The following is a 21,129-nucleotide window of genomic DNA, read 5'->3' as shown; positions in this document are numbered from 1 at the left end:
TGGCATTGCTCCTAATCCTTACCTCATCTATCTCAGGTGTTCTTCTGGAGAACTTCCCAGTCTGTAAGGAGCTGTTGATTCCCTCTGGCACTCAGAACTACGTGGTGCGCATGCGTCTGTATGACACAAACAAGCGGCTGCTGTGTCTCATCATCCGCATCATTCTTCGAGCAGATGGGGCGCTCAAGATCCTCATCTCCGCCCCTTATTGGCTCCTGAACAAGACGGGTACACTACCCAGCAATAACTAATAAAGTGCAATAATTGAGATTATAAATGTTGTAGTCTAGGTATGACTTTACATACACACTTTGTATTGCGGGCTGCAGGGCTGCCTCTGATCTTCCGCCAGGACAACAGCAAAACAGATGCTGCTGGGCAGTTTGAGGAGCATGAGTTAGCCCGGAGCCTGAGTCCACTCCTTTTCTGCTACACAGACAAAGAACAGCCTTTAATGTAAGTAACCGGAAGTCAGCAAAATGTTTATTGTTGATCAGTCTTTCTCTTACTTGATCTGACACGTTAGGAACTCCTTCTGGTCCATCAGGTGCACTATGCGTGTTGGGAAAGGGATCCACCCAGATGGTGTTCCAGGCTGGTGTCAGGGTTTCTCACTAGATGGTGGAAGTGGAGTCCGAGCAGTTAAAGTAATCCAACCTGGGAACAGACCGGGGCTCATCTATAATATAGGTGACTGGTATATTCTCTCGTCTCTATGTAGTATTGTTTTATCAGTTTCACCATTTGCGCATTATGAGATTTAACAGTATTGATATGGCCTGTTTAAGGAATTAATGTCCGAAAAGGGAAGGGACGCTACCAGGACACCCACATTGTGACTTTTGCACCTCGCTATCTGCTTGACAATCAGTCTTCGCACAAGCTGGCTTTCTCCCAAAGAGAGTTTGCTAGAGGAAAGGTAAAAACACAGTTCTTTTGAAAGAAAGACACCTTGTATCGTTGGCCATGTGTTAGCATTGTTTATTTTGTATGCTATGAATATGATAAAAAATATTTCATATAACACAAACTGTGTGCACTATAGGGCACAGCAAATCCCGAGGGCTATATCTCCACTCTGCCAGGCTCTAGTGTGGTGTTCCACTGGCCCAGGAATGACTACGACCAACTCCTTTGTGTCCGACTCATGGACGTACCCAACTGCACCTGGTCTGGGGGGTTTGAAGTCAACAAACCCAAATCATTCCATGTCAATATGAGGTACCAGTAATTTGGTTGAAAAATAATGTCAGTTGCTTACGGCAATGAATATGCATTTAAATGCATTTTATATATGTGTGTGTGTGTGTGTGTGTGTGTATATATGTATGTATGTGTGTATATGTATGTGTGTGTGTGTGTGTGTGTGTGTGTATATATATATATATATATATATATATATATATATATATATATATATATATATATATATATATATATATATATATAATGTGTGTGTGTGTGTGTGTGTGTGTAAAAATTATTATTTTTTTATTAAACACGTGGGGTTTTTTTTAGGGACACATTGGGTACTTGCTACTTTCTCCTTGCTGAAATTGCCTTGAAAGGAGCGACCTATCATATTTCATTTAGTGACACAGACCAGCTGCCTTCACCTTTCCGCATAGACAACATGTCAGAGGTGAGAGACTAATCTTTTAGACTTAGACTAACTTTAACTTTCAGCATGCATACTGTAATGTTTTTAGATATATAGCAATCATAGCATTTAACAGATACATCTATGGCAATACTATAATAATTTTTTAAAAATGTGTCGCTGTCCCTTGCCAAAATAGAGCTTTCAGCTCTGCCTCTTTTCCTCAAAGGATACATCTGGGTGGGGCCAGTTGCAATTTGCCTCAAAGGAGGAAAAGAATCTTTAAAAACTTCTCGTTTAATCATCGTGTGTATGCTTTTATATTCTGTGTTAAGCTATCTAGTTTGGCACTGTGAAGATTTATCTTGGGGCTTGTTATATGAAATGGTGTCATTTCTTCAGGTGCCGATCCAGTTCTGGCAGTACGAAGTGCCAGATATCAGACTGCACACCGAAGTGAAAGCTGGAGCGGTACAGGACTATGCCTGTGATGAGCCCATTCTTCCTCCTTACCTTACACTGACTGTAAAAGGAGCTGGCTCCTCTGAGGTCACTGCTGACATGAACTGCTTTAGAGAGTACAACAAACTCTACTATGAGAACTTCATTTACATCGCTGCAACTTTCACATTCTCTCAGTGAGTTCTCTAACAGACAGATGTTGTAGGCTGGCATGTGATATGCATTTGATATGTTGATATGCATCATTAAGGATTGCTTTGACCTCAGGGATGCAAGTAAAAGACCAGGAGCGATGAAGCATGATGTCAGCTGTGCTGAACTAGTGCTCGATGTTGAGACAAAGACACAGAGAGTCATACTAAAGAAAAAGGTGCCACTATATCTCTTTAACTACATTTCTTAATAAAATTCTTAGCAGACTCATGTCTTAGCAGTCTTGATTCTGGCTTTTGTAGGAGCCAGGAAAGCGCTCTCAGCTGTGGAGAATGAGTGGAAAAGGAATGCTTTGTCATGAGGGTTCCTCTCCCCCTCAGAGTAAACCTGCCCAACCCCGACCTCTTGACTACTATATGGTGCTGGACATCGCTGGGCTTGCTGCAGTCACAGACAACAGGTCAGTCAGTGCTATAGGTGGCTTGAATGGATTTTTTTTTAAATCAATTTTTCTGAACAGAAGATTATCGCATAACATCAGCGTGACATCTGTTTAACTGAAAATATTATACTCTGGTGAATTGTTTCCCAGTCAGCTGAAACACATACACACACAGTATCAGACAGGTATAAATCCTTCGAATGATGTGCGTTTGAAGGGATAGATTTTTTATTTAATGATGCTCATAGTTAACAAATGCATTTGGATGGACATCAGCACTGTTGTGATTGCTAAAACATATCTAGTTAGCTAACAGTCGTTGTTATATTGGCTTATTTAAGGGACAGTCCAGTGAAAATCCTTTATTGTAATGGTAGCTTCCTTGTAGAAGTCTATAATAAGCTCATAATCCTGGCAAAACTGAATAAGAGCAAAAATAGCCACTAACTCATATTTTAAATTGAAGATGTTTGTTTACATTTGTTTTACAGAACAGCAATGGACTGTTAAATACATGCATCTTTTCATGCATTTGTATATAAGAATTGTGGAGTTCTTAGAAAAACAGGCTTTTGTGCTATACATCATCATGATCTTTATCTTGCCCTTTCTCTGGGTCTCTTTCAGTCTCTCTCCTCTTTCTCTCTGTTTTGTCATGCAGCTACGAGCCATTGATGCTGAAGAGGCCAGATCCTCGCCGCAGTACTACCCAGACATGGCACTTTTGCTCTGGCATGCTGACTTGTGGTTTACCCAGACTTGTGGTACAGGTCTGTCTCTCTCTTTTATCCCTTTTTCTTTTTTTGTGTACAAGTGTGCTGATTTTTATTAGAGAATTACATTAATTTGTGTGTGTTTTTTGTTGGTTTTTTTTTTTCTCTTCTTTTTTCTCCCCCCCTTGCAGGTGAATGGAGGAGTCTCAGGTCTATATGATGGTGCAGAGGTGGTGCTCGGGCCGGATTCGGGTCTGCTTGATAAGCCCCCAGAACAGCAGTTTATTAATCAGAAGATGAGGCCTGGCTCAGGGGTGCTGTCTGTGCAGGTCCTCCCTGATGGACCCACTCGTGTATTGCAGGTGCACTGTTAACTGATGAAGTTAATATTAAATTGAATTAATATTAATTGTCATTTTGCGCTTGGCTTGGTTGTTCGACTGGATTATTTTGTTTTCTTTTCAGATCAGTGACTTCAATCAGCGGCGAATAAATAGAACATCTCCCAGCACGGAGGAGAATCAGAACAAGGAGAACACACAGGAAAAGGATAAAGAGGAGGAACTTGAGGTTAATTGCTTTTAGCTAGAGAATTAATTTTTAGTCTAATCATATTCTGTTTCTATGTGGGTTATGTACATGTATGATTACCCAGATGCAAGGATGAAATCAGTGATCCACAACAAGAACAGCATCAGTTATAGTGGCATACAGGTCCACCAGAATTACTGGCACAGCTCATAAAAATGAGCCAAAATGCATTTAAAATTATATAAATTTTTAAAAAATGTAGATGTCCACTTAGCAATATGAGAAATTATTAGGAAAAAAATTAAATATGAAAATTAGGGCCACAATAAAAGTTTCACATGCCTAAAACAGTTGTCAGTTGTACCCGTGAGCACACTGTTCCCTCTCACACAGTGAGAAGGATACCTAAGGAGGGAAAAAACAGCCCAAAAATCAGTTTTTGAACTGCTCAAGTTAGTTGATTTGTGATTTTCACATTTCAAAATCAACTGTTAAAATTCATTTTCTTAACAGCAAGTAGTATCATGAAAGAAGCCCTTCCTGAGAGCAACTTACAAAATGCAACACCTGAACATCATCAAGAACATTATTAGAACTACAGCACCCTCCACTAATATTGGCACCCTTGGTAAATATGAGCAAAGAAGGCTGTGAAAAATTGTCGTTCTTTAACCTTTTGATCTTTAGTTAAAAAGATAATATCAGTTTTCATGTGAGCCCCTGAAACATCAGCCATAAAACAGCCCCTAAACATTACTGATCCTCTTCCATATTTTCCACTTGGTATCAGGTGCAGTTCCTTGCATGAAGTTAGATTTCGCTTTTAAAAATTGTGTGCATGACCGGTTTTATTTTGGGGTCCTCTGACTATAACACATGATGCCACATGTACAGTGCCCTCCACTAATACTGGCACTCTTGGTAAATATGACCAAATAAAGGCTGTGAAAAAAATCTTTATTGTTTAACCTTTTGATCTTTTGTTTAAAAAAAATCATAAAAATACTCTGCTCTCATGGATCTCAAACAATTGAAAACAAAACACAGGTTTATGAAAAAAAATCTTTGTTAAATATAGGTGTGCAACAATTATTGGCACCCTTTTAGTCAATACATTGTGCTACCTCCCTTTACCAAGAGAACAGCTCTGAGTCTTCTCCTATAATGCCTGATGAGGTTGTAGAATACATGGCAAGGGATCTGAGATCATTCCTCCATACAGAATCTCTCCAGATCCTTCACATTTCGAGGTCCACGCTTGTGGACTCTCCTCTTCAGTTCACCCCACAGGTTTTCTATGGGTTTCAGGGGACTGGGATGGCCGTGGCAGGACCTTGATTTTGTGGTCAGTAAATCATTTTTGTGTTGATATTGATGTATGTTTTGGATCATTGTCCTGCTGGAAGATCCAACCATGGCCCATTTTAAGCTTCTGGCAGAGGCAGTCAGGTTTGGAAAATATGGAAGAGGATCAGTGATGTTTTGGGGCTGTTTTATGGCTGATGTTTCAGGGGCTCATATGAAGATTGATAGTATCATAAATTCTCATAAGTATCAGGGTATTTAAGAGGATTTAAGATTCTGCCAAGAGTTTTCAACTCCACCATTGATGGAACTTTCTACAAGATGATGAGCCAAACATATTTCTAAATTAATACAGAAAATGTTTTTTTGTTTTTTTGTTGTTGTTTTTTAAAAAGAGAGAACAAAATGAATGATTTTTCAATAACCATCACAGTCTCTGGATTTGAACCCTACTGCTCAAAACCTGTGGTCAAAAAATAAAGAAGGACATCCACATGCACACACATTTTAAGAATGTAATGCATAAAGGAGTAGATCAGGATCCTTGTACAAGTGTCCCCAGCCTTGATGGACATTACAGGACTCAGTGCTGTTATTCTGTTTAGGGCAGACATCACTAAATGTTAAATGTAAGAGTGCAGAGAACTTTGAAATGTGTTTTGTAGGAAAAAATGCACTGCTTAAAAAAAACAAAAAGGATACCATGTTTTAAACTGCAAATATCACATATTACAAATAATTGTCATGAATTGTGCCAATAATTCTGTACATGATTTGAATAAGTCTTAACTTCACAGGGTGAAAGTCACTAATATGCCAGATGGTGTGAGATGGTTTATATGTACCTTACATGTGGTCCACATCAAATTTATGTGCATGCAAGTACTCATTTAGTCTCAATGTCACCATAAAAACAAGAAACTTGTAACAAGAATTAGCTAACATTGCTGAGTTTGAAATTTCCTTGCTTGTGTTTTGAACACTTATCGTAGGCCACTCTAACTCGGTCAGTCTAAAATGACCATCTGATTATTTTCATGCATACAAACATAGTTACTGAGTAAAACTTTCCTTTTGCTGTTTTTAGGTCCTGATAAACTTGGAGGATGGAGTAGGTCTGTCTCTTGTAAACAAGGTGCCTGAGGAGCTGGTGTTTGCCACACTATCTGGCATCAATCTGCACTTTACACGCACTGCTGCCAGCCAGGTCCTGGAGCTCAGTGTGAAGACAATCCAGGTGACTGAAGCGCAAAAAAAAAAACAAAGTAGCTTTTTTTTTTTCCAGTGCTGATTTGAGGTGAAAAGAACTCCTTTTGACTTCTTGTCTCTCTCTACACTTTCCTTCTCTCTGGTCTATCCGTCAGGTGGATAACCAGCTCCTGGGCACCACACAGCCAGTGATGCTGTGTTTAACTCCCAACTCCACTGATAGCAGTGTAGTAGTGGATTCTGGACCTGCTCTGCAAGTCAATGCTGTCAAAGTGCCCAGCAGTCTCATGCTTACAGAGCTCTTCAAGGTAAATCCTGATCTTAGGCTTTGATGCATGTCTTGTCACTATGAAATACTTTACTAAAGTAATTATTTAGTTATTTGCTGTGAAATATTTCCACATGATTGACTTCTATTTTTAAAGTGTGTTGTTCTGGACGATTTCATTCTCTTGCTTTACTCAGCATCTTATGGTCACTGCTCGGCGCTTCACTGTCATCATAGAAGAGAAACTCTTGCTCAAGCTGCTGGCATTCTTTGGCTATGGGAAAACAGAAGGAGGTATGTAAACCCTTTTAGTAAGATTATTAGATTTATTATTAGATTATTATTATTATTATTATTACACACAAGCTGTGTACGACAGAGGAAAGGGGGTGTGTTTCAGAGGTCGAGAAGTTGGATGAGAACCTGTATGAGAAGCCCAGTGAGGAAGCAGGACCTCGAAAACGCTATTACTTTGAGAACCTGAAGATCAGTCTCCCCCAGGTTAAACTAAGTGTCTTCACTTCACACAAGCTGCCTCCAGACCTGAAGGTAAAACAAACACATCAGCACTGGTTAATCTGCTTTATATTTACTGCAACTCTAAGCTTTATGGATGGTGAACCCTAGGAAGTCTGCATAACAAAACTTATTATGCACACTTCCTGGGCTTGACACACTTCATCACATTTTACAGTCAATTTGCATTTTACTGCAGGCAGCCAGGTGCTGGACCTGAGCACGTCGAATATTCAGGCAATTAGCCAAGGAACAGTGAAGCGGTAGTGTCAGTAGCACGTATAACATGACATTTATTTGCTCTAATAAAGCATTTAATTAGGTATGCACCAATTAAATGCTGGCGTCTTCTAATCCGTTCACTGAGGAATTTTATAATGTGAACATTTGCGTTGTATTTAAGTGTAAACTTGCCTGAAATGACACAGATGATGCTTAGGCTCGAAATTGTTTTAAAACACACCTTTAATATTTCTCCTAATTTGGCAACAGAAGCTGACAGGTAGCAGGTTCAGTTACCATGGTGATGTTAGTATCTGATATATTGGTATTTGAAATGGACAAAAATGGTATAAGTGTCTACCTACATTTAATCATAAATGCATAAAAGATAGACACAGTACTAGTACTATATTCATTTGCCAAATTTTGGCATACGCAGATGAAAAATATTTGAATGGGTGCACTGTGTATTTACAGAATTGTTTCCTGTGGCTATTGAACTGCAGCTTAATTCCGCTTTCACTATGTGCAGACTCTAAAGAGAACTCTGGGAATCCCACTCATCAGATTTGAGGATGCAGTCATTAATATGTATCCCTTCACTCGGGTCCACCCATACGAAACCCAGGAGATTATCATCAATGATATACTCAAGCACTTCAGAGAGGTAAGGCTTTGTGTATCTTCAGTTTCAGTCTGTATTAACATATAGGAGCACATGCTAGTACTGTTTAATTTTGCTGCAGATGTTTAAAAACACAATGTTTTGGCATCTTTTTAAATGACTTCTTTGGTGCTGGTATTTGGTGACATGTGCAGGAGCTGATAAGCCAGGCTGCTCAGATACTGGGCTCAGTGGACTTCTTGGGCAATCCCATGGGCTTGCTAAATGATGTCACAGAGGGCATGTCCGAACTAATCAAGTACGGAAACGTAGGAGGCCTGATCCGCAATGTAACACATGGGGTCTCCAACTCAGCAGCTAAGGTAATGCTCTGAATCTTGTTGATTAGGCCTTAATACACTGTATGTCCAACAGTATGTGGACACCTGACCATCACACCCATTTTTGATGCATCACTCATCCATATATGTGAACCTTTCCCAAACTGTTGCCACAAAGTTGGAAGCAGACAATTGTCTAGAATGTCTTTGTATGCTGTAGCATTAAGATTTCAATTCACTGGAACTAAGAGGCCCAAACCTGTTCCAGCATGACAATTCACTTGTGCATAAAGCGATGTCCATGAAGACATGGTTTGCCAAGGTTGCTATGGAAGAACTCGAGTGCCCTGCATAGAGCCCTGACCTCAACCCCTCTGAACACCTTTGGGATGAATTGGAAAGCTGACCGCATGCAAGGGCGTATTGCTCAACGTCAGTGTCCAACCTCGCTAATGCTCTCGTGGATGAATGGTCAAATCCTCACAGCCAAAATCTAGTGGAAAGCCTTCCCAGAAGAGTGGAGGTTAATATAACACCAAAAGGTGGACCTAATTGGAAATAAAACATTTGGCCGTAAAGTATATGTTTTCCCAAACATTCAAGCTCTTTAGCCATCCCACTTTTACGTAGTGATTCTTAACTGCTTTTATGTTTGATTCTAGTTTTTCATAGTATTGTCTTTTTGTGGCTGTTGTACTAGCTTACAAAGAGCACAGTCAGTTCAATCTCTGCTTACAAAGCAATTGTAAGGTTTTTGAAACGGAACATTAATTCATCATCTTTTGTGGTGTTGTTTTTGGCTTGTATTCAGTGCTAGGTTGGAATCACAAGTTGTTTTGTTTGCTAAGTGGCTATTAAAACAACATTTCTTTGAGTTATTATTTGGAGTGAAAAGATGTAACAGCCGAGAAAGTTCATACCATTGCTTTGTTCATAAACCTGAGCATTGCAAGTTGATTCATTTAATATGCATTATAGATTGTAGTAACGCCTTTAAAGAACTAGGCAAAGGACACAAAGGGGTTTTTGCTCTCATATTATGAGCACGATACCAAAAATGCATACTGTATGTGTCTATGCAACTCCAATATTTGGAGCATCTGAACTATTAAATACTTAATATATTACAAATATACATTTATGAAGCTTTGTTCATGGAGCATGTTTAAATTGTTGTTCAAACTCTGCTTTACTGAATCGAATGAATCCGTTTCTACAAGCATACACGAAGCTTGCTGTGCTTTTATATTAGTAATCATTACGGAGCTTCTCTTGATACAGCTGGGACTCCTAAGTTCAAACATGGTCATTACAGTCATGAGAAAAAGAAAGTACACCCTCCTTCAATTCAGTGTTTTATTTACTGTATCAGGGCCTAAATACAATTTTGTAGTCCTCACCAACTTCTATAAACAAACAGATATCCTCAGGTGACAGAAAATAAAACAAAAGAGATCAACATTCAGAAACCAGGTGGGGGGAAAAATAAGTACACACTTCCACAGTCATTAAGACGGTGATTAGTAGCCAGGTGTTACTAATGAAATGCATAAGATTAGTTGATCATCAAGAAGTATCACTACCTCTATAAAAGCACTCAATTGTGTGTGTCTTAAGGATGAAACGGTTACCGGTTTCATGATAAAATTCCCAGACGGTTAGTATTACCGTGTCACATTTAATTATCATTAAAACCATGTGCGATTATCGTGATTTGTAAAACTCACGGTAAATGCTGTCCACACAGTCCCAGCATGAGTCTAACACAGGCGCAGCATGCAACATTTTTTTTGAGTGTGAAAACGGACGTAACAATTAAAAACCGAACGCGTCTGCTCGATTCAGCATGAGCCGAATGACTTGGAGTCTCAGCACAGATCAGCAGGATTCAGATTTCATTTATCACGTGACAAAAGTGAGGTGAGCTGACTGACAGGAACAGTGAGGTGAGCTGACTGACAAGATGATGGTGGAAGATTTGGTTTAATATAAGTGAGTTTGCCATTGTACTGTTTTGTTGTTGTGTTTTCATTAAGAATAATAATGAACCCACCATTAAAGCAACTGCTTCCCCTGAATTGCTGCTAATTCAAAAGTGAAAGTGAAATGCGCACGGCCGCATTTATAAGCGAAAATAGCGAAATACTATACGCATTTACATGTATCTCACAGCATCTAGAGTCATTATTAGCTCAGCTATGACGGGTCTCATTTGCTCATTGCTCTGACAGACTGGTATTGCAGCAGATGGTGTGTACGGTAGTTGTGTGTGGTCAGACCAAAGTCCTGCCCCAGCCTGCGTATCCACTCCTGTAGCCAGCTCCCAGTATGTCTGATTAAGTCCAGGTCTCTCAGTGGCAGCCAGCTCCCAGTCAGCTAGCCCGTCTGAGTTTCCTTTTAGTCCTCCCCTCCTGGTTTACTGTTCTGGCCAGGAGAGCATGCTGAGAAAGCAGGCTTTATCATCGACTCCTACCCTAACTTATACATTCCTGCAGTAGTTTCTTCTCACTAATAACCAAAGCACAGAAATGGTTTCCGGTTCATTAGGCCGATCCAGATTGTTTATTTTCCTGAACATGTGATATAATAGTCTGAAATCAATGAACCAGAAAAAAAAATTAAGGAAAGAAGAGAGAAGACCAGGCGATGTACCTGGGAAGAGTGTTTCGACCCGTTCTTAATCCTTTTTGTTGCCACTGGCAAATTTTCATAACGAAATAAAATTTTATGACTCCCTGTACACATATTTCCAAGAACGGGTCAAATAAAATGTTTTGCCAAGGCCTTCCCCTACCTCACAAAAATTGCATGCTGTAATTTTCAATAGGGGAAAATCTTTAAAAGCATTTAAGAGCTTTTGATAATGGGTCCAAGAGTCTTTAGTTTTATGTACCTGGGAATAGTGTAGTCATTTTGTTTTCCTTTTAAATGTTTTAAAAAACCTTTTTTTCTGTTATGTGTAGTAAATTTTTTGTAACTTGCTAGGAAGACCGAGACATTCAAGTATTCCTTCAACTACATTGTGGACCACCACCATTATCAAGTATGCATCTATGCAGCTATGCTTCTGCCATTATAGAACACTTTGACCATTGTGTTCCTGTGAATCTGTGGCATATTACATTTCCACTGGTTGCTTTAAGCGTACTTAATAACCCGGAAACCTTAACTCTTGAATAGTTTCGCCATCTTTACCTCGTATGTGTTCTCAGCTCTGATTGCTGCACCCTGTGAACAAGTTTATGACACTCACACTTTGGCCGGATCCCACACACAAATGCACAAACACACACACACACACACACACACACACACACACACACACACACACACACACAGTTCCTGCTCCCTAACTAAACTAAAGGAACTAATGGTTTGAGCAGGGAGATGGGAGGGCCGTAAACTTGAAAGCATTCTCCCCTGCTCACCCTCCCCCCAGATTCAGATCTGGTAAGTGTATTGGTTTAGTTTCACAGCAGAGCTTAAAAAAGACAGAGGAGTAGGAGGAGAGAATTGGAGCTGGCCTTCAGTTGAACTCACCAGGGACTTAGCTGGGAGAGGTCATCCCAAGTTCATGCCTGGCTCCTGCCGGAACTCTGTAGAATGTGCCTGTGTTTATCCAGTGCTCAGGCTCCAGTAGGGAGCTCTCTCAGCCTGTAACACAAACCCACTTCCAGGAGGCACCTGCTGGGGATTGGGGGGTTTGTGGAGGGGGGGGTTTGGGTAAAGTCAGATCAACTGTGCTGAGAGGGTGGGAAGCCACCCCACTAGACAAATTACTGCCTGATATATTTGACAGCTGAATGAGGCACCGTGAAAAATCAGCATCATCATAGCTCAGCATCGGAGGGGGATAGTGCTATGAGAAGAAGCACTCTACTGGTGCAGTAAATGTTTTCCTTGTCATGGGTTACTTAATGTCATGAAAGATGGATGCGTCATTTATCTTCTGAACGTTTAACAGAGTGCAGACTGTATTTTTCATCAATTACTTAGAAGTCTTACTCTAATGTCCTACCAAAAGCCATACAAAAAAAAAAAGAGTAGAACTTCTGCTGTGTATACTACTGGACACAAAAAAAATGCATTTTGAATGTGTGACTGAATGAAACCCCTTTCTGGGTCATGTGTACAGAAGGACCTTTGACTAAGACAAATGAGTTATCAATCACTTCACACTGGGAGCCACAATAAGTCATTGATGGTGTCCAAAGCAGACTGTCCACGCCTTAGGGACCCTGCAGGAGGCTCTTAACAGGCTGAAAGGGCCTATGTTGGCATCACAACTGCTTGTTACTTTAACAGACAAGCTCTTGAATGGAATGAAGATTTATTGAGACATGAATTGAAAATCACGTCACCTTTTTGAGTGGCTTGAATTTGTCAGGGCAAACATTCACATTAAGAGCATCCAATTGACAGTTTTGAGATTTATTTTTGTAAGATGTTGCGAGTACAAAGCAACTCAAAAGCTGATGTGATTTTGGGAAATTGACTAGTTCTGAGAGTTGATAAATTGTACCACAGTGTGCTAGCGTTCAGGGAATTGTGCAATTCTAAAACAGTGCAGTACTGACGGCTTACGCCTTTCCAAAAAGCACACTTGGACTATTTAGCTTGTGTAACAGTATTTGTAGATATATGTTCAGTTTTGAGAAGAGAATTATTTGGAGTGCACTTGTAAAGATTTCCCTTTGAGGCAAAATGTCCTCCTTAGAAACTGGGCAAAGCTATTAGGTTTAGTACCACAGAGGCTGCAGTCACCAAAACAAACTTTTTCATTGAAGTTTTTCTGGCTAGCAGTAGAATTATTCACGAGCAATTGGAAATCAATGCTCTTATTTGTCGTTGTAAAAGTACAGTGAAATGTCGTTCTGCTACTTTCCAAGTATGATGCTTAGTGAGAAATGCACTGATGGAAAATAGCAGAGCAAAGTTACAGTTGCAATCAAAATTATTCAACCCCATTGCAAATCAGGTTTGTCACAATTGACTTTCAGCTGTTTGCAATGAACAAATCAAACAAAAGCAATTGAAATAGTTTAAACAATTAATGCTTCATGTGTTTCCCCCAAATATAACTGAAAATGCAACTTCTATTCAACCCCTTCATGGCAGACATCTTTAGTACTTAGTAGAGCACCCTTTTGCTGTTATGACCTGCTGCAGACCAGATGCATAGCTTCTGGCAGCATTCCTGAAGAATCTTAGCCCATTTCTTATGAGCAATGGCCTCCAGTTCAGTAATATTCTTGGGTTTGCGTGCTGCAACCGCCTTCTACAAATCCCACCAGAGATTTTCGATGGGGTTCAAGTCAGGTGACTGTGATGCCCCTGTAGAATCTCCCAGGACAACTTCTGCAACCAAGCCTTGGTGGAATTTGAGGTATGCTTGGGATCATTGTCCTGTTGGACGGTACAATAACGCCCAAGCTTCAGCTTCCTCACAGACGGCATGAGTTTTTCAAGGATTTCTACATGCATCAATGAATCCATCTTGCCTTCCACATGCTGCAGGTTTTCCAGTACCAGAGGATGCAAAGCAGCCCCAGAGCATCACAGAGCCACCACCATGCTTGACTGTGGACAGAGTGTTCTTTCTTCGTTCTTCTTCCTCCAGACATACTGCTGATCCATCATGCTGAAAAGTTTCATTGCTCCACAGAACAGAATCCCAAAACACGTGTGGCTTATTTATATTATTTTTAGTCGACTTTTCTTGTGCTTTTGGGTCAGTACATCTTGGTGTACATCTTGGAGTTATGGCATGGAAATTTTTTGCGTTTGGTACGTGCCATACTGTGCTCACTGAAACCTCAGTGCCTGTTACTACAAAGTCTTTTACCGTATTACCATGTCTTTTGCAGTCACTCGAGGATTTTGCACAACCTGCCTTCTCAGAAATCTGCTTGCAGCCATTAATAGCTTCCTTTTCTGCCCTGTCCACGTATTTCGTGCATTTTCTAACCTTAGCCAGTTCAGGTATTTCATGTGGTCCAGCTCAAGCACACCTGGTGCAACTAATTTAGCCCTTGATTAGTTGTATCAGGTATGCTTGAGACAAGATCTGTTTTGCATAAATGTGTACTTTTGTAATGGGATTCTATTCAGGGGATTGAATAATTTTGAAACTATTTATATTATAAGTTGCATTTTCAGTTGAATTTGGGGAAATCACTTGAAGCATTCATTGTGTTGCTATTTCAGTTGCTTTAGTTTGATTTGTTCATTGCAAACATCTGAAAGTCTGTAAATTTTGACAATAAACCTGATTTGTAATGGGGGGTTGAATAAATTTGATTGCAACTGTGTCACTGCTAGCTAACTAACATTTTAGCTAATTTAGCTGGACAAAGATATTGTGGAGTTGCAAACTACAAGCTGTGCAACTTCTGTTTAACCCATTAATGAAATCATTCCAGTGCAAAATCTTGACAAATGATGCATGCACTGAATTTTAATGCAGGAAATTCTGTCCAGTCCATGTTAGGAGTTACCAATAACACTACTTGTACGTAATGGTTAAGTCTGTAGGGTTGTTGGTTCTTTTCAATCTGTATTTTCTACATTGATAGAACTCTGAAGTAGAAGAGGAGTAGAATATAAGTAATTAGCTGTCATGTGTGTTCCTATCACTGCGTTCTAATTGGCATACTACCAGTATTGCACACTACATAAATAGTAATAATAAATAGTATCCGAGATGAGAATTAGTTTGTCCCAAATTGTAATATGTTGAAATGAGTATCCCAAAGGTACCCAAATTGTCGACTGTTTTCGTTAGATTTTCGAAGTGTGGACCCATGGACACTTTTTCAGCTAATATTGCCCACAACTCCTTGTGCGATGGAGTTTCATGACCGTTTGCTTTGCTGAATTCAAGGATGCATTTTAGAGAAATGTAAAAGAAATTGTGGAAAAAATAAATCAAGGGAATGATAAATTAAGTGATATAGTTTAAATTATATAAGGAATAATGAATGAAGAAAATCTGAAATGCAGTGAGGAGTTTGTTTACGGTGACAGTGCTCTCTTCCGGGCAACAACGTTCTCTTCCGTTACACAATGTGTTAGTATGTCCCAGTACTTACTTACTCTTGTACTACGCACTCAAAAGTATGTACTTTGTCTTCACGAATAGAAATATATAGTATAAGTATGCCAATTGGGATCCAGGGTATGACTTTTTCACATATGGCTCTGATACAACATGCCTGCAGTGGACAGTGGAGACTGGGCTATGAATAAAGGAGGATGATAAGCATAGGTTTCTAAGCAGAGAATTTCATTCCGTTTGGGCAGTGTTGGTTTTGCTAAATCACTCGTATTACCTTTCTTAAAAGCAAAGTTTTTATTGCACTTGACCGTGAGCATTTTCTCATCCACTATGCTGCCACACCTTTTGATCTTTTTGTGTTCCCTGCCATTCTTTGTCTGAAGTTTTGTGTGTGTGTGTGTGTGTGTGTGTGTGTGTGTATGTGTGTGTTTAAACCTATTGTGTTACCCCGCCCCTTGAGAGAACATGAAGAAAAAGCTACTTTAGCCTATGTGCTACTTTCTTACTTGACAAATTATTAAGCAGCAATGTAAACCCATTATCCTCTGACCTTATCAAAACTCCATTTTTTATTTCTTTAAAACCACTCCCTGCTTGAGAACGCTTTATTTATTTTTGTGCTATAACAAACATTTGGATGCTTTTTCCTAAAAATGTGTTCCCGTCCTCCTGTTTATGCTAATCATGTATCCAGATATCTTGTAATTCTACATGGATGGAATCTACATCTACAATATGGACATTGTTCTCAAGGGAGACATCTCTTCACATCCTCCCCTCTGTTTTCCATACAGCAAACTATAGAGTGTAAATGGCAACTAAACAGCTCTTTATAAGTAAATAGACGAAGCAATAATCTCCTTTATAACCAGATAGATTGTGCCATAACTGTTCTGTGAAAGTCGCCACTGGTTCTCCCCAGTCTGAATGCTAATCTGAGATTCACTCTGGTTTTGTTTATAGATAAATCTCCTATAACTTGTTCATCTGTTGTTTTGGGGTTGTTGTTTTTTTTTGCAGTTTGCTGGTACCCTTTCAGATGGACTTGGGAAGACCATGGACCACCGACACCAGAGCGAGCGAGAGTACATCCGTTATCATGGCGCGACCAGCGGGGAGCACTTAGTGGCGGGCATTCATGGGCTTGCTCATGGTATGTTAATATGGCATGGTTTTTCAGCATGTTCACACTGATACTGCAGATGAGTTGTATTGAGTTGTATTTTGTATCATGCAGGTATTATCGGTGGCCTGACTAGTGTGATCACATCCACCGTGGAAGGCGTGAAGACGGAGGGTGGCGTAACCGGCTTTTTCTCGGGTCTAGGCAAGGGCCTGGTTGGGACGGTGACCAAGCCAGTGGCAGGGGCGTTAGATTTTGCCTCAGAGACAGCACAGACCGTTAGAGACATGGCCAGTCTGAGCAACCACAGGTGAAGTTCAAAATCAGACACTATATAAGTCATCACCCACACACACGCCTACAATGCCTTTCCCTCTCTTTTGTGGTTTCATAATGTTTACAGCATTCTGGGCGGTGGTGTGAACTCTCCATAAACACCAGATGTACCTATAAATCCCACCTGCCTTTTAATTAGTTTTCTTTGGTGTGGTTTCCCTTTTAACGAACTCATCCTAATGATTCGCACCACCACACAAAAGCACTCAAATCGTGCCTGCTCGCTGGTTTAAGAGCCTTCCCTCTGGGTGTGACCCCCCACCTCTGGTTCCAACACTGCCCTACCTGAGCTTTTATGAGGGGGCCCAAGAGCAGCTCCTATTACACAGAGTGTCTGGTGTGTAAAGCCATTTGTTCTGCATTTGCCTATGTATATGTGAGGCAGCCAGGCTTCGGCGGGAAGTGGACTCACTGTGCAGAGTGTTTGTAGCTTTTCTGGTCCAACTGGAGATGGAATGAGAGCGCGTTTCCTGCCCTCCAACCCTGTGTGTTTGTGTGTGGGCGTGTATGTGTGTGTGGGGGACCTGCTGGTGAACTGTGCAGTGGGGAGCTGGGGAGGGTTGGGGGGAGCATTTGGAGCGTGCCTGCCACAGTGCGGCGAGGAGTTCAGCCAGAGTTCACACCAAAAATGTGCTGGATTCATGGGTCACAGTGGACATTGACTGCTAGTACACTCAAAAACACGCTCGCAGGTACAGCAATTTTTCATTCTCTTATTGTTTTTATGGATACGTACACACTAAACGACAGTATCGATCAGTTCTATATTTCAGATTCCAAACACCGTAGTCCCCATTAAACTTCCTTTCAGGCTTATATAATTGCTAGGCTAAAGAATTTTGTGGTTTATTTGTGTACAAACAATGCTGTGAATTAGATGAGAAGCTCACAGGGAATTGTTTATTAATACAGGGTCCTCTGTAGTGCAACAGTCCCATTACATCTACATGCCCTGTCTGATCACAAACAGGAAATAAACAAGTAAATGAGAAGCAGACTGGAGAAGGCGAAGAGTAGTGCAACTGTCCACACGCATCCATTGCTCTTTTGCCCTGCTGGTGAACTCTCGCTCCTTCATCTCTCAGCCACCCCCTATCCACCACCCCCTGTCCCGCACAAACACACACACATACACACACATTCATATATACACACCCTCATCACTTCACTATGCAATCCAGGCAGCCTTCCAGAGCCAGCTCAGTTACAATCCCGAAACAAAGCAGGGAAGTGCTGGAGGGGCAGCTGCAGGGGCCCAGTCTCAGGCCAAATAAGCACCTTCTCCAAGCTCATAACTGTCAGTTATGTTTGAAAAGCATGTCGCTTCCTTTATTCCTGCACAGCATATGAAATTCTCATTGTGGTTGCCTGTGAACTTGCTTTACTTCGCTGATGGAGGCATTGCTTGGATGTGGCTCCGATTCCTTCTCAGGCTTCTGATTAGATAGTTATGCGTCTTTTCTCTACTGATTATGCGAGGTCATGTTTAAATGTTATATTATAATATACTCTACATACCTGAAGAGGAATGTTGAGTTAGATTGAAGAGATGGGACTGGGTTTTTCCCTAGATAAACATGACAAGGGCCACACATCCAAATGAGATTTCTGTCATAACACACAGACCACCACTGCATCACTAAAAATATTTTCACTTCATTTAAAAAACAAAAAACAAAAAAAAACCTTGTGAATTATTTTCATAGTAATGACAATGAGGTTGCCTATAATCTTCTTTCTTTCTTTCATTCATTTATCATTTACTGCCTTGTTCAGTCCTGATTCTTGCAGCTAGCAAATAAATTCAATTCAGCAAATTTCAGTTCAGTTCAATTTTATTTGTATAACGCTTTTAACAATGGACATTGTCGCAAACATTGGGCATTCCGGATATAAATGATAAATTTATCCCTAATGAGCAAGCCAGAGGTGATAGTGACGAGGAAAAACTCCCTGAGATGATATGAGGAGGAAACCTTGAGAGGAGCCTGACTCACAACCATCTAATTTCCCTTATAGAACTGTATACTATATAGTCAAAAAGTGCAGCTGTGTAATCAGGAACCTATGAACAACTTATGAATATGAGCATCAGAATTTTTTCTGAATTTAACATAAAGTCTAATTAGTTGAAGTTATATAAACTGATCACTGATTTTCAGTCATGTTCAGTGCTTTTTAAAAAGTAAGTTGGAAAGTTATTTAATAGTTAAGTCTAAAAATAAAATCCATAACAACGATGATTATTGATCTTTCATATGGTGCACAATAAATTCACAAGATTCCAAGAACTAATTCTACCTTAAAAAGGACCTATTTAAATGAAGTTTAAGTAAACTTGTTCCAGAGAGTAATTTGAAGATAATTTGACAGAGAGCTTGATGCCCAGTAGTTCACCTCACCTGATCATGTGGGTGTGGCATGATGTGCTGAAAGAAACACCTCTTCTGTACTACTGGATTACTCTCAGGCTTCGCCCTCAACTCTGCTGCTCATGCTTTTTCTCGGAAGTGAACATGAAGTAAAGACTGTTTGTTTGCACCCATTGACAGCTGATTGGCTGGACTCCAGCCCTGAGCCTGACCTGGAGTTGAACTCTATTGTTCCAGCAGCACAATCGAGCGTAGGGCATTATGTGCAAGTGCCTTTTAGAGCGATGGGTGAGGCTGGAGGGGGAGAAGTTAGAAGTCTCATTGGATATTCATGGCAGATCTCATGACTTATGGTTATGATTATGATCCATGTCTCCGAGAGACGGCCAAGGACATGTGGAAATGTTGGTTTCTCATAAAAGTAATTTATAAAAAAAATTCCTCAGATAACACTTGACTGACGCATCAAATGTTGGTTTAATGTTGTTGATGAGCTGTTTTTCTAAACCTTCTTTAAACAGTTCTAGTAACAGTTTTAGAATTTTCGAGCTTATTATATACACCTTATATTTTCCCAGGTCTACTACAGCCTCTTTTTGTAAGCCAAGTCTGTCTTCTGGTTTTCAATTCATTGAGATCAGTGAGACTGGTTCCTGTTATCAGTCTTTTTCCCCAATTAATAATTAAACAAAAGGTCAGATCTTTACCAAAAGCCATCCGTATTTGTGCTTTTTCCCCTTGTGCCTTTCATTCAGACCTCCGGTTTAGATTAGCAGCAGCAACTGCAGAAATGCAGGGCACAGTTTAAACAATACAGAGAAGCGAAACACACTGGCGTCTTTGTGAATCAACTGGAAACCATCAGCTCTAATCAAATGACTGTGAGCCCAGATTTAAGCCAGATGTAGGAATTTCAGTTCAGCCTGCGGTGGCAGCCAAGGAGAGGGTCAATCTTAGGAGAAGTGATACTCGGGTTTTGCCTTGACATTGGAAACACTTGTCCTGTTTGACCTAAACCGTGCTGTTTTAGCAGCCTACTGAAAATGAACTGTGCTGTTCGTCTGATCAAGTGTTTAGCTGTGGGAGCTAAAAGGCACGCAATTTTACTTGTTATTCATAAGTCAAACAAGACTGAAAGAATGATTGTGATCATTGAGACCTTTAGATCTTTATAGAGCTTTATATCAGCACCTTGTCTAGAAGTGCTTGCTCTTTAATTTCGGCTCGCTAGACCTCTCCTTTCGGCAACACTATGTGTTTGAATGTATAAACAGCATCTCACTAAGGGGTATTGTGAACTATAATGGAGGTCAAACAAAATATTGTTCTGTTTGTACAATGTTCATTTTGATCACTTGCTCAAAATCAGATTTAGCCTTTATGAGATTAAGCATCCTTCTTTATGAAGCTTACATTCTTCCAAGGTTAGATCTCATATTTACTCTCACAGAGTGTATCCAATCACAATAATACTGGTGCATTCATACCGGTGTGTGTTTGTGTGTTAGGCTGAGTGTACAGCGGGTGAGAAAACCCCGCTGCTGTAAGGGCCCTCAGGGTCTGCTGCCCCGCTTCTCCGCCAAGCAGGCCGATGGACAGGAGCAACTCTTTCACCTCACAGATAACATCCACTCTGAATAGTAAGTATGCAGCTCAAATTTCTCCTACATCCACAGAATCACGTTTATTTATCTGACTTACGTTGTCTTATCTGACTTATAATATACAATCTGCAGTTAAGAAATGCATGCTAAATTATAAACCGGCAGAACAGTGTATTTTTTTTCTTTTGTCTGGATCACAGACAATGCACTTTATTGCCTGCCTTCAAGGTACTTGGTATGATGTGCAATTTTACAGTCCTGGAACAGAGAC

At 40.3% G+C, this 21,129-nt stretch overlaps 1 protein-coding gene across 7 annotated transcripts in view; it reads left to right on the top strand.

The window, feature by feature from the left end:
* Positions 1 to 21,129, top strand: part of vps13d (vacuolar protein sorting 13 homolog D) — a 55,410-nt gene that overhangs the window by 29,219 nt on the left and 5,062 nt on the right. For 5 of the 7 annotated variants that reach the window (XM_053686546.1, XM_047160552.2, XM_017487178.3 and 2 more), the window contains 21 exons: positions 37 to 228; positions 330 to 456; positions 548 to 690; positions 789 to 919; positions 1,046 to 1,221; positions 1,519 to 1,642; positions 2,003 to 2,238; positions 2,330 to 2,432; positions 2,518 to 2,675; positions 3,319 to 3,427; positions 3,562 to 3,732; positions 3,836 to 3,940; positions 6,294 to 6,443; positions 6,571 to 6,723; positions 6,881 to 6,977; positions 7,063 to 7,232; positions 7,954 to 8,088; positions 8,241 to 8,408; positions 16,444 to 16,576; positions 16,661 to 16,856; positions 20,763 to 20,894. In XM_053686546.1, the coding sequence (XP_053542521.1) occupies positions 37 to 228; positions 330 to 456; positions 548 to 690; positions 789 to 919; positions 1,046 to 1,221; positions 1,519 to 1,642; positions 2,003 to 2,238; positions 2,330 to 2,432; positions 2,518 to 2,675; positions 3,319 to 3,427; positions 3,562 to 3,732; positions 3,836 to 3,940; positions 6,294 to 6,443; positions 6,571 to 6,723; positions 6,881 to 6,977; positions 7,063 to 7,232; positions 7,954 to 8,088; positions 8,241 to 8,408; positions 16,444 to 16,576; positions 16,661 to 16,856; positions 20,763 to 20,894 (3,109 nt within the window). The remainder of the gene's footprint in view (positions 1 to 36; positions 229 to 329; positions 457 to 547; positions 691 to 788; positions 920 to 1,045; positions 1,222 to 1,518; positions 1,643 to 2,002; positions 2,239 to 2,329; positions 2,433 to 2,517; positions 2,676 to 3,318; positions 3,428 to 3,561; positions 3,733 to 3,835; positions 3,941 to 6,293; positions 6,444 to 6,570; positions 6,724 to 6,880; positions 6,978 to 7,062; positions 7,233 to 7,953; positions 8,089 to 8,240; positions 8,409 to 16,443; positions 16,577 to 16,660; positions 16,857 to 20,762; positions 20,895 to 21,129) is intronic. The other 2 variants (XM_047160553.2, XM_053686547.1) reach the window with 1 other exon arrangement.

The sequence above is a fragment of the Ictalurus punctatus genome, chromosome 15 (genome assembly GCF_001660625.3).
Source record: "Ictalurus punctatus breed USDA103 chromosome 15, Coco_2.0, whole genome shotgun sequence".
NCBI lineage: Eukaryota > Metazoa > Chordata > Actinopteri > Siluriformes > Ictaluridae > Ictalurus > Ictalurus punctatus.
This window is presented reverse-complemented; position numbering and strand designations above follow the sequence as displayed.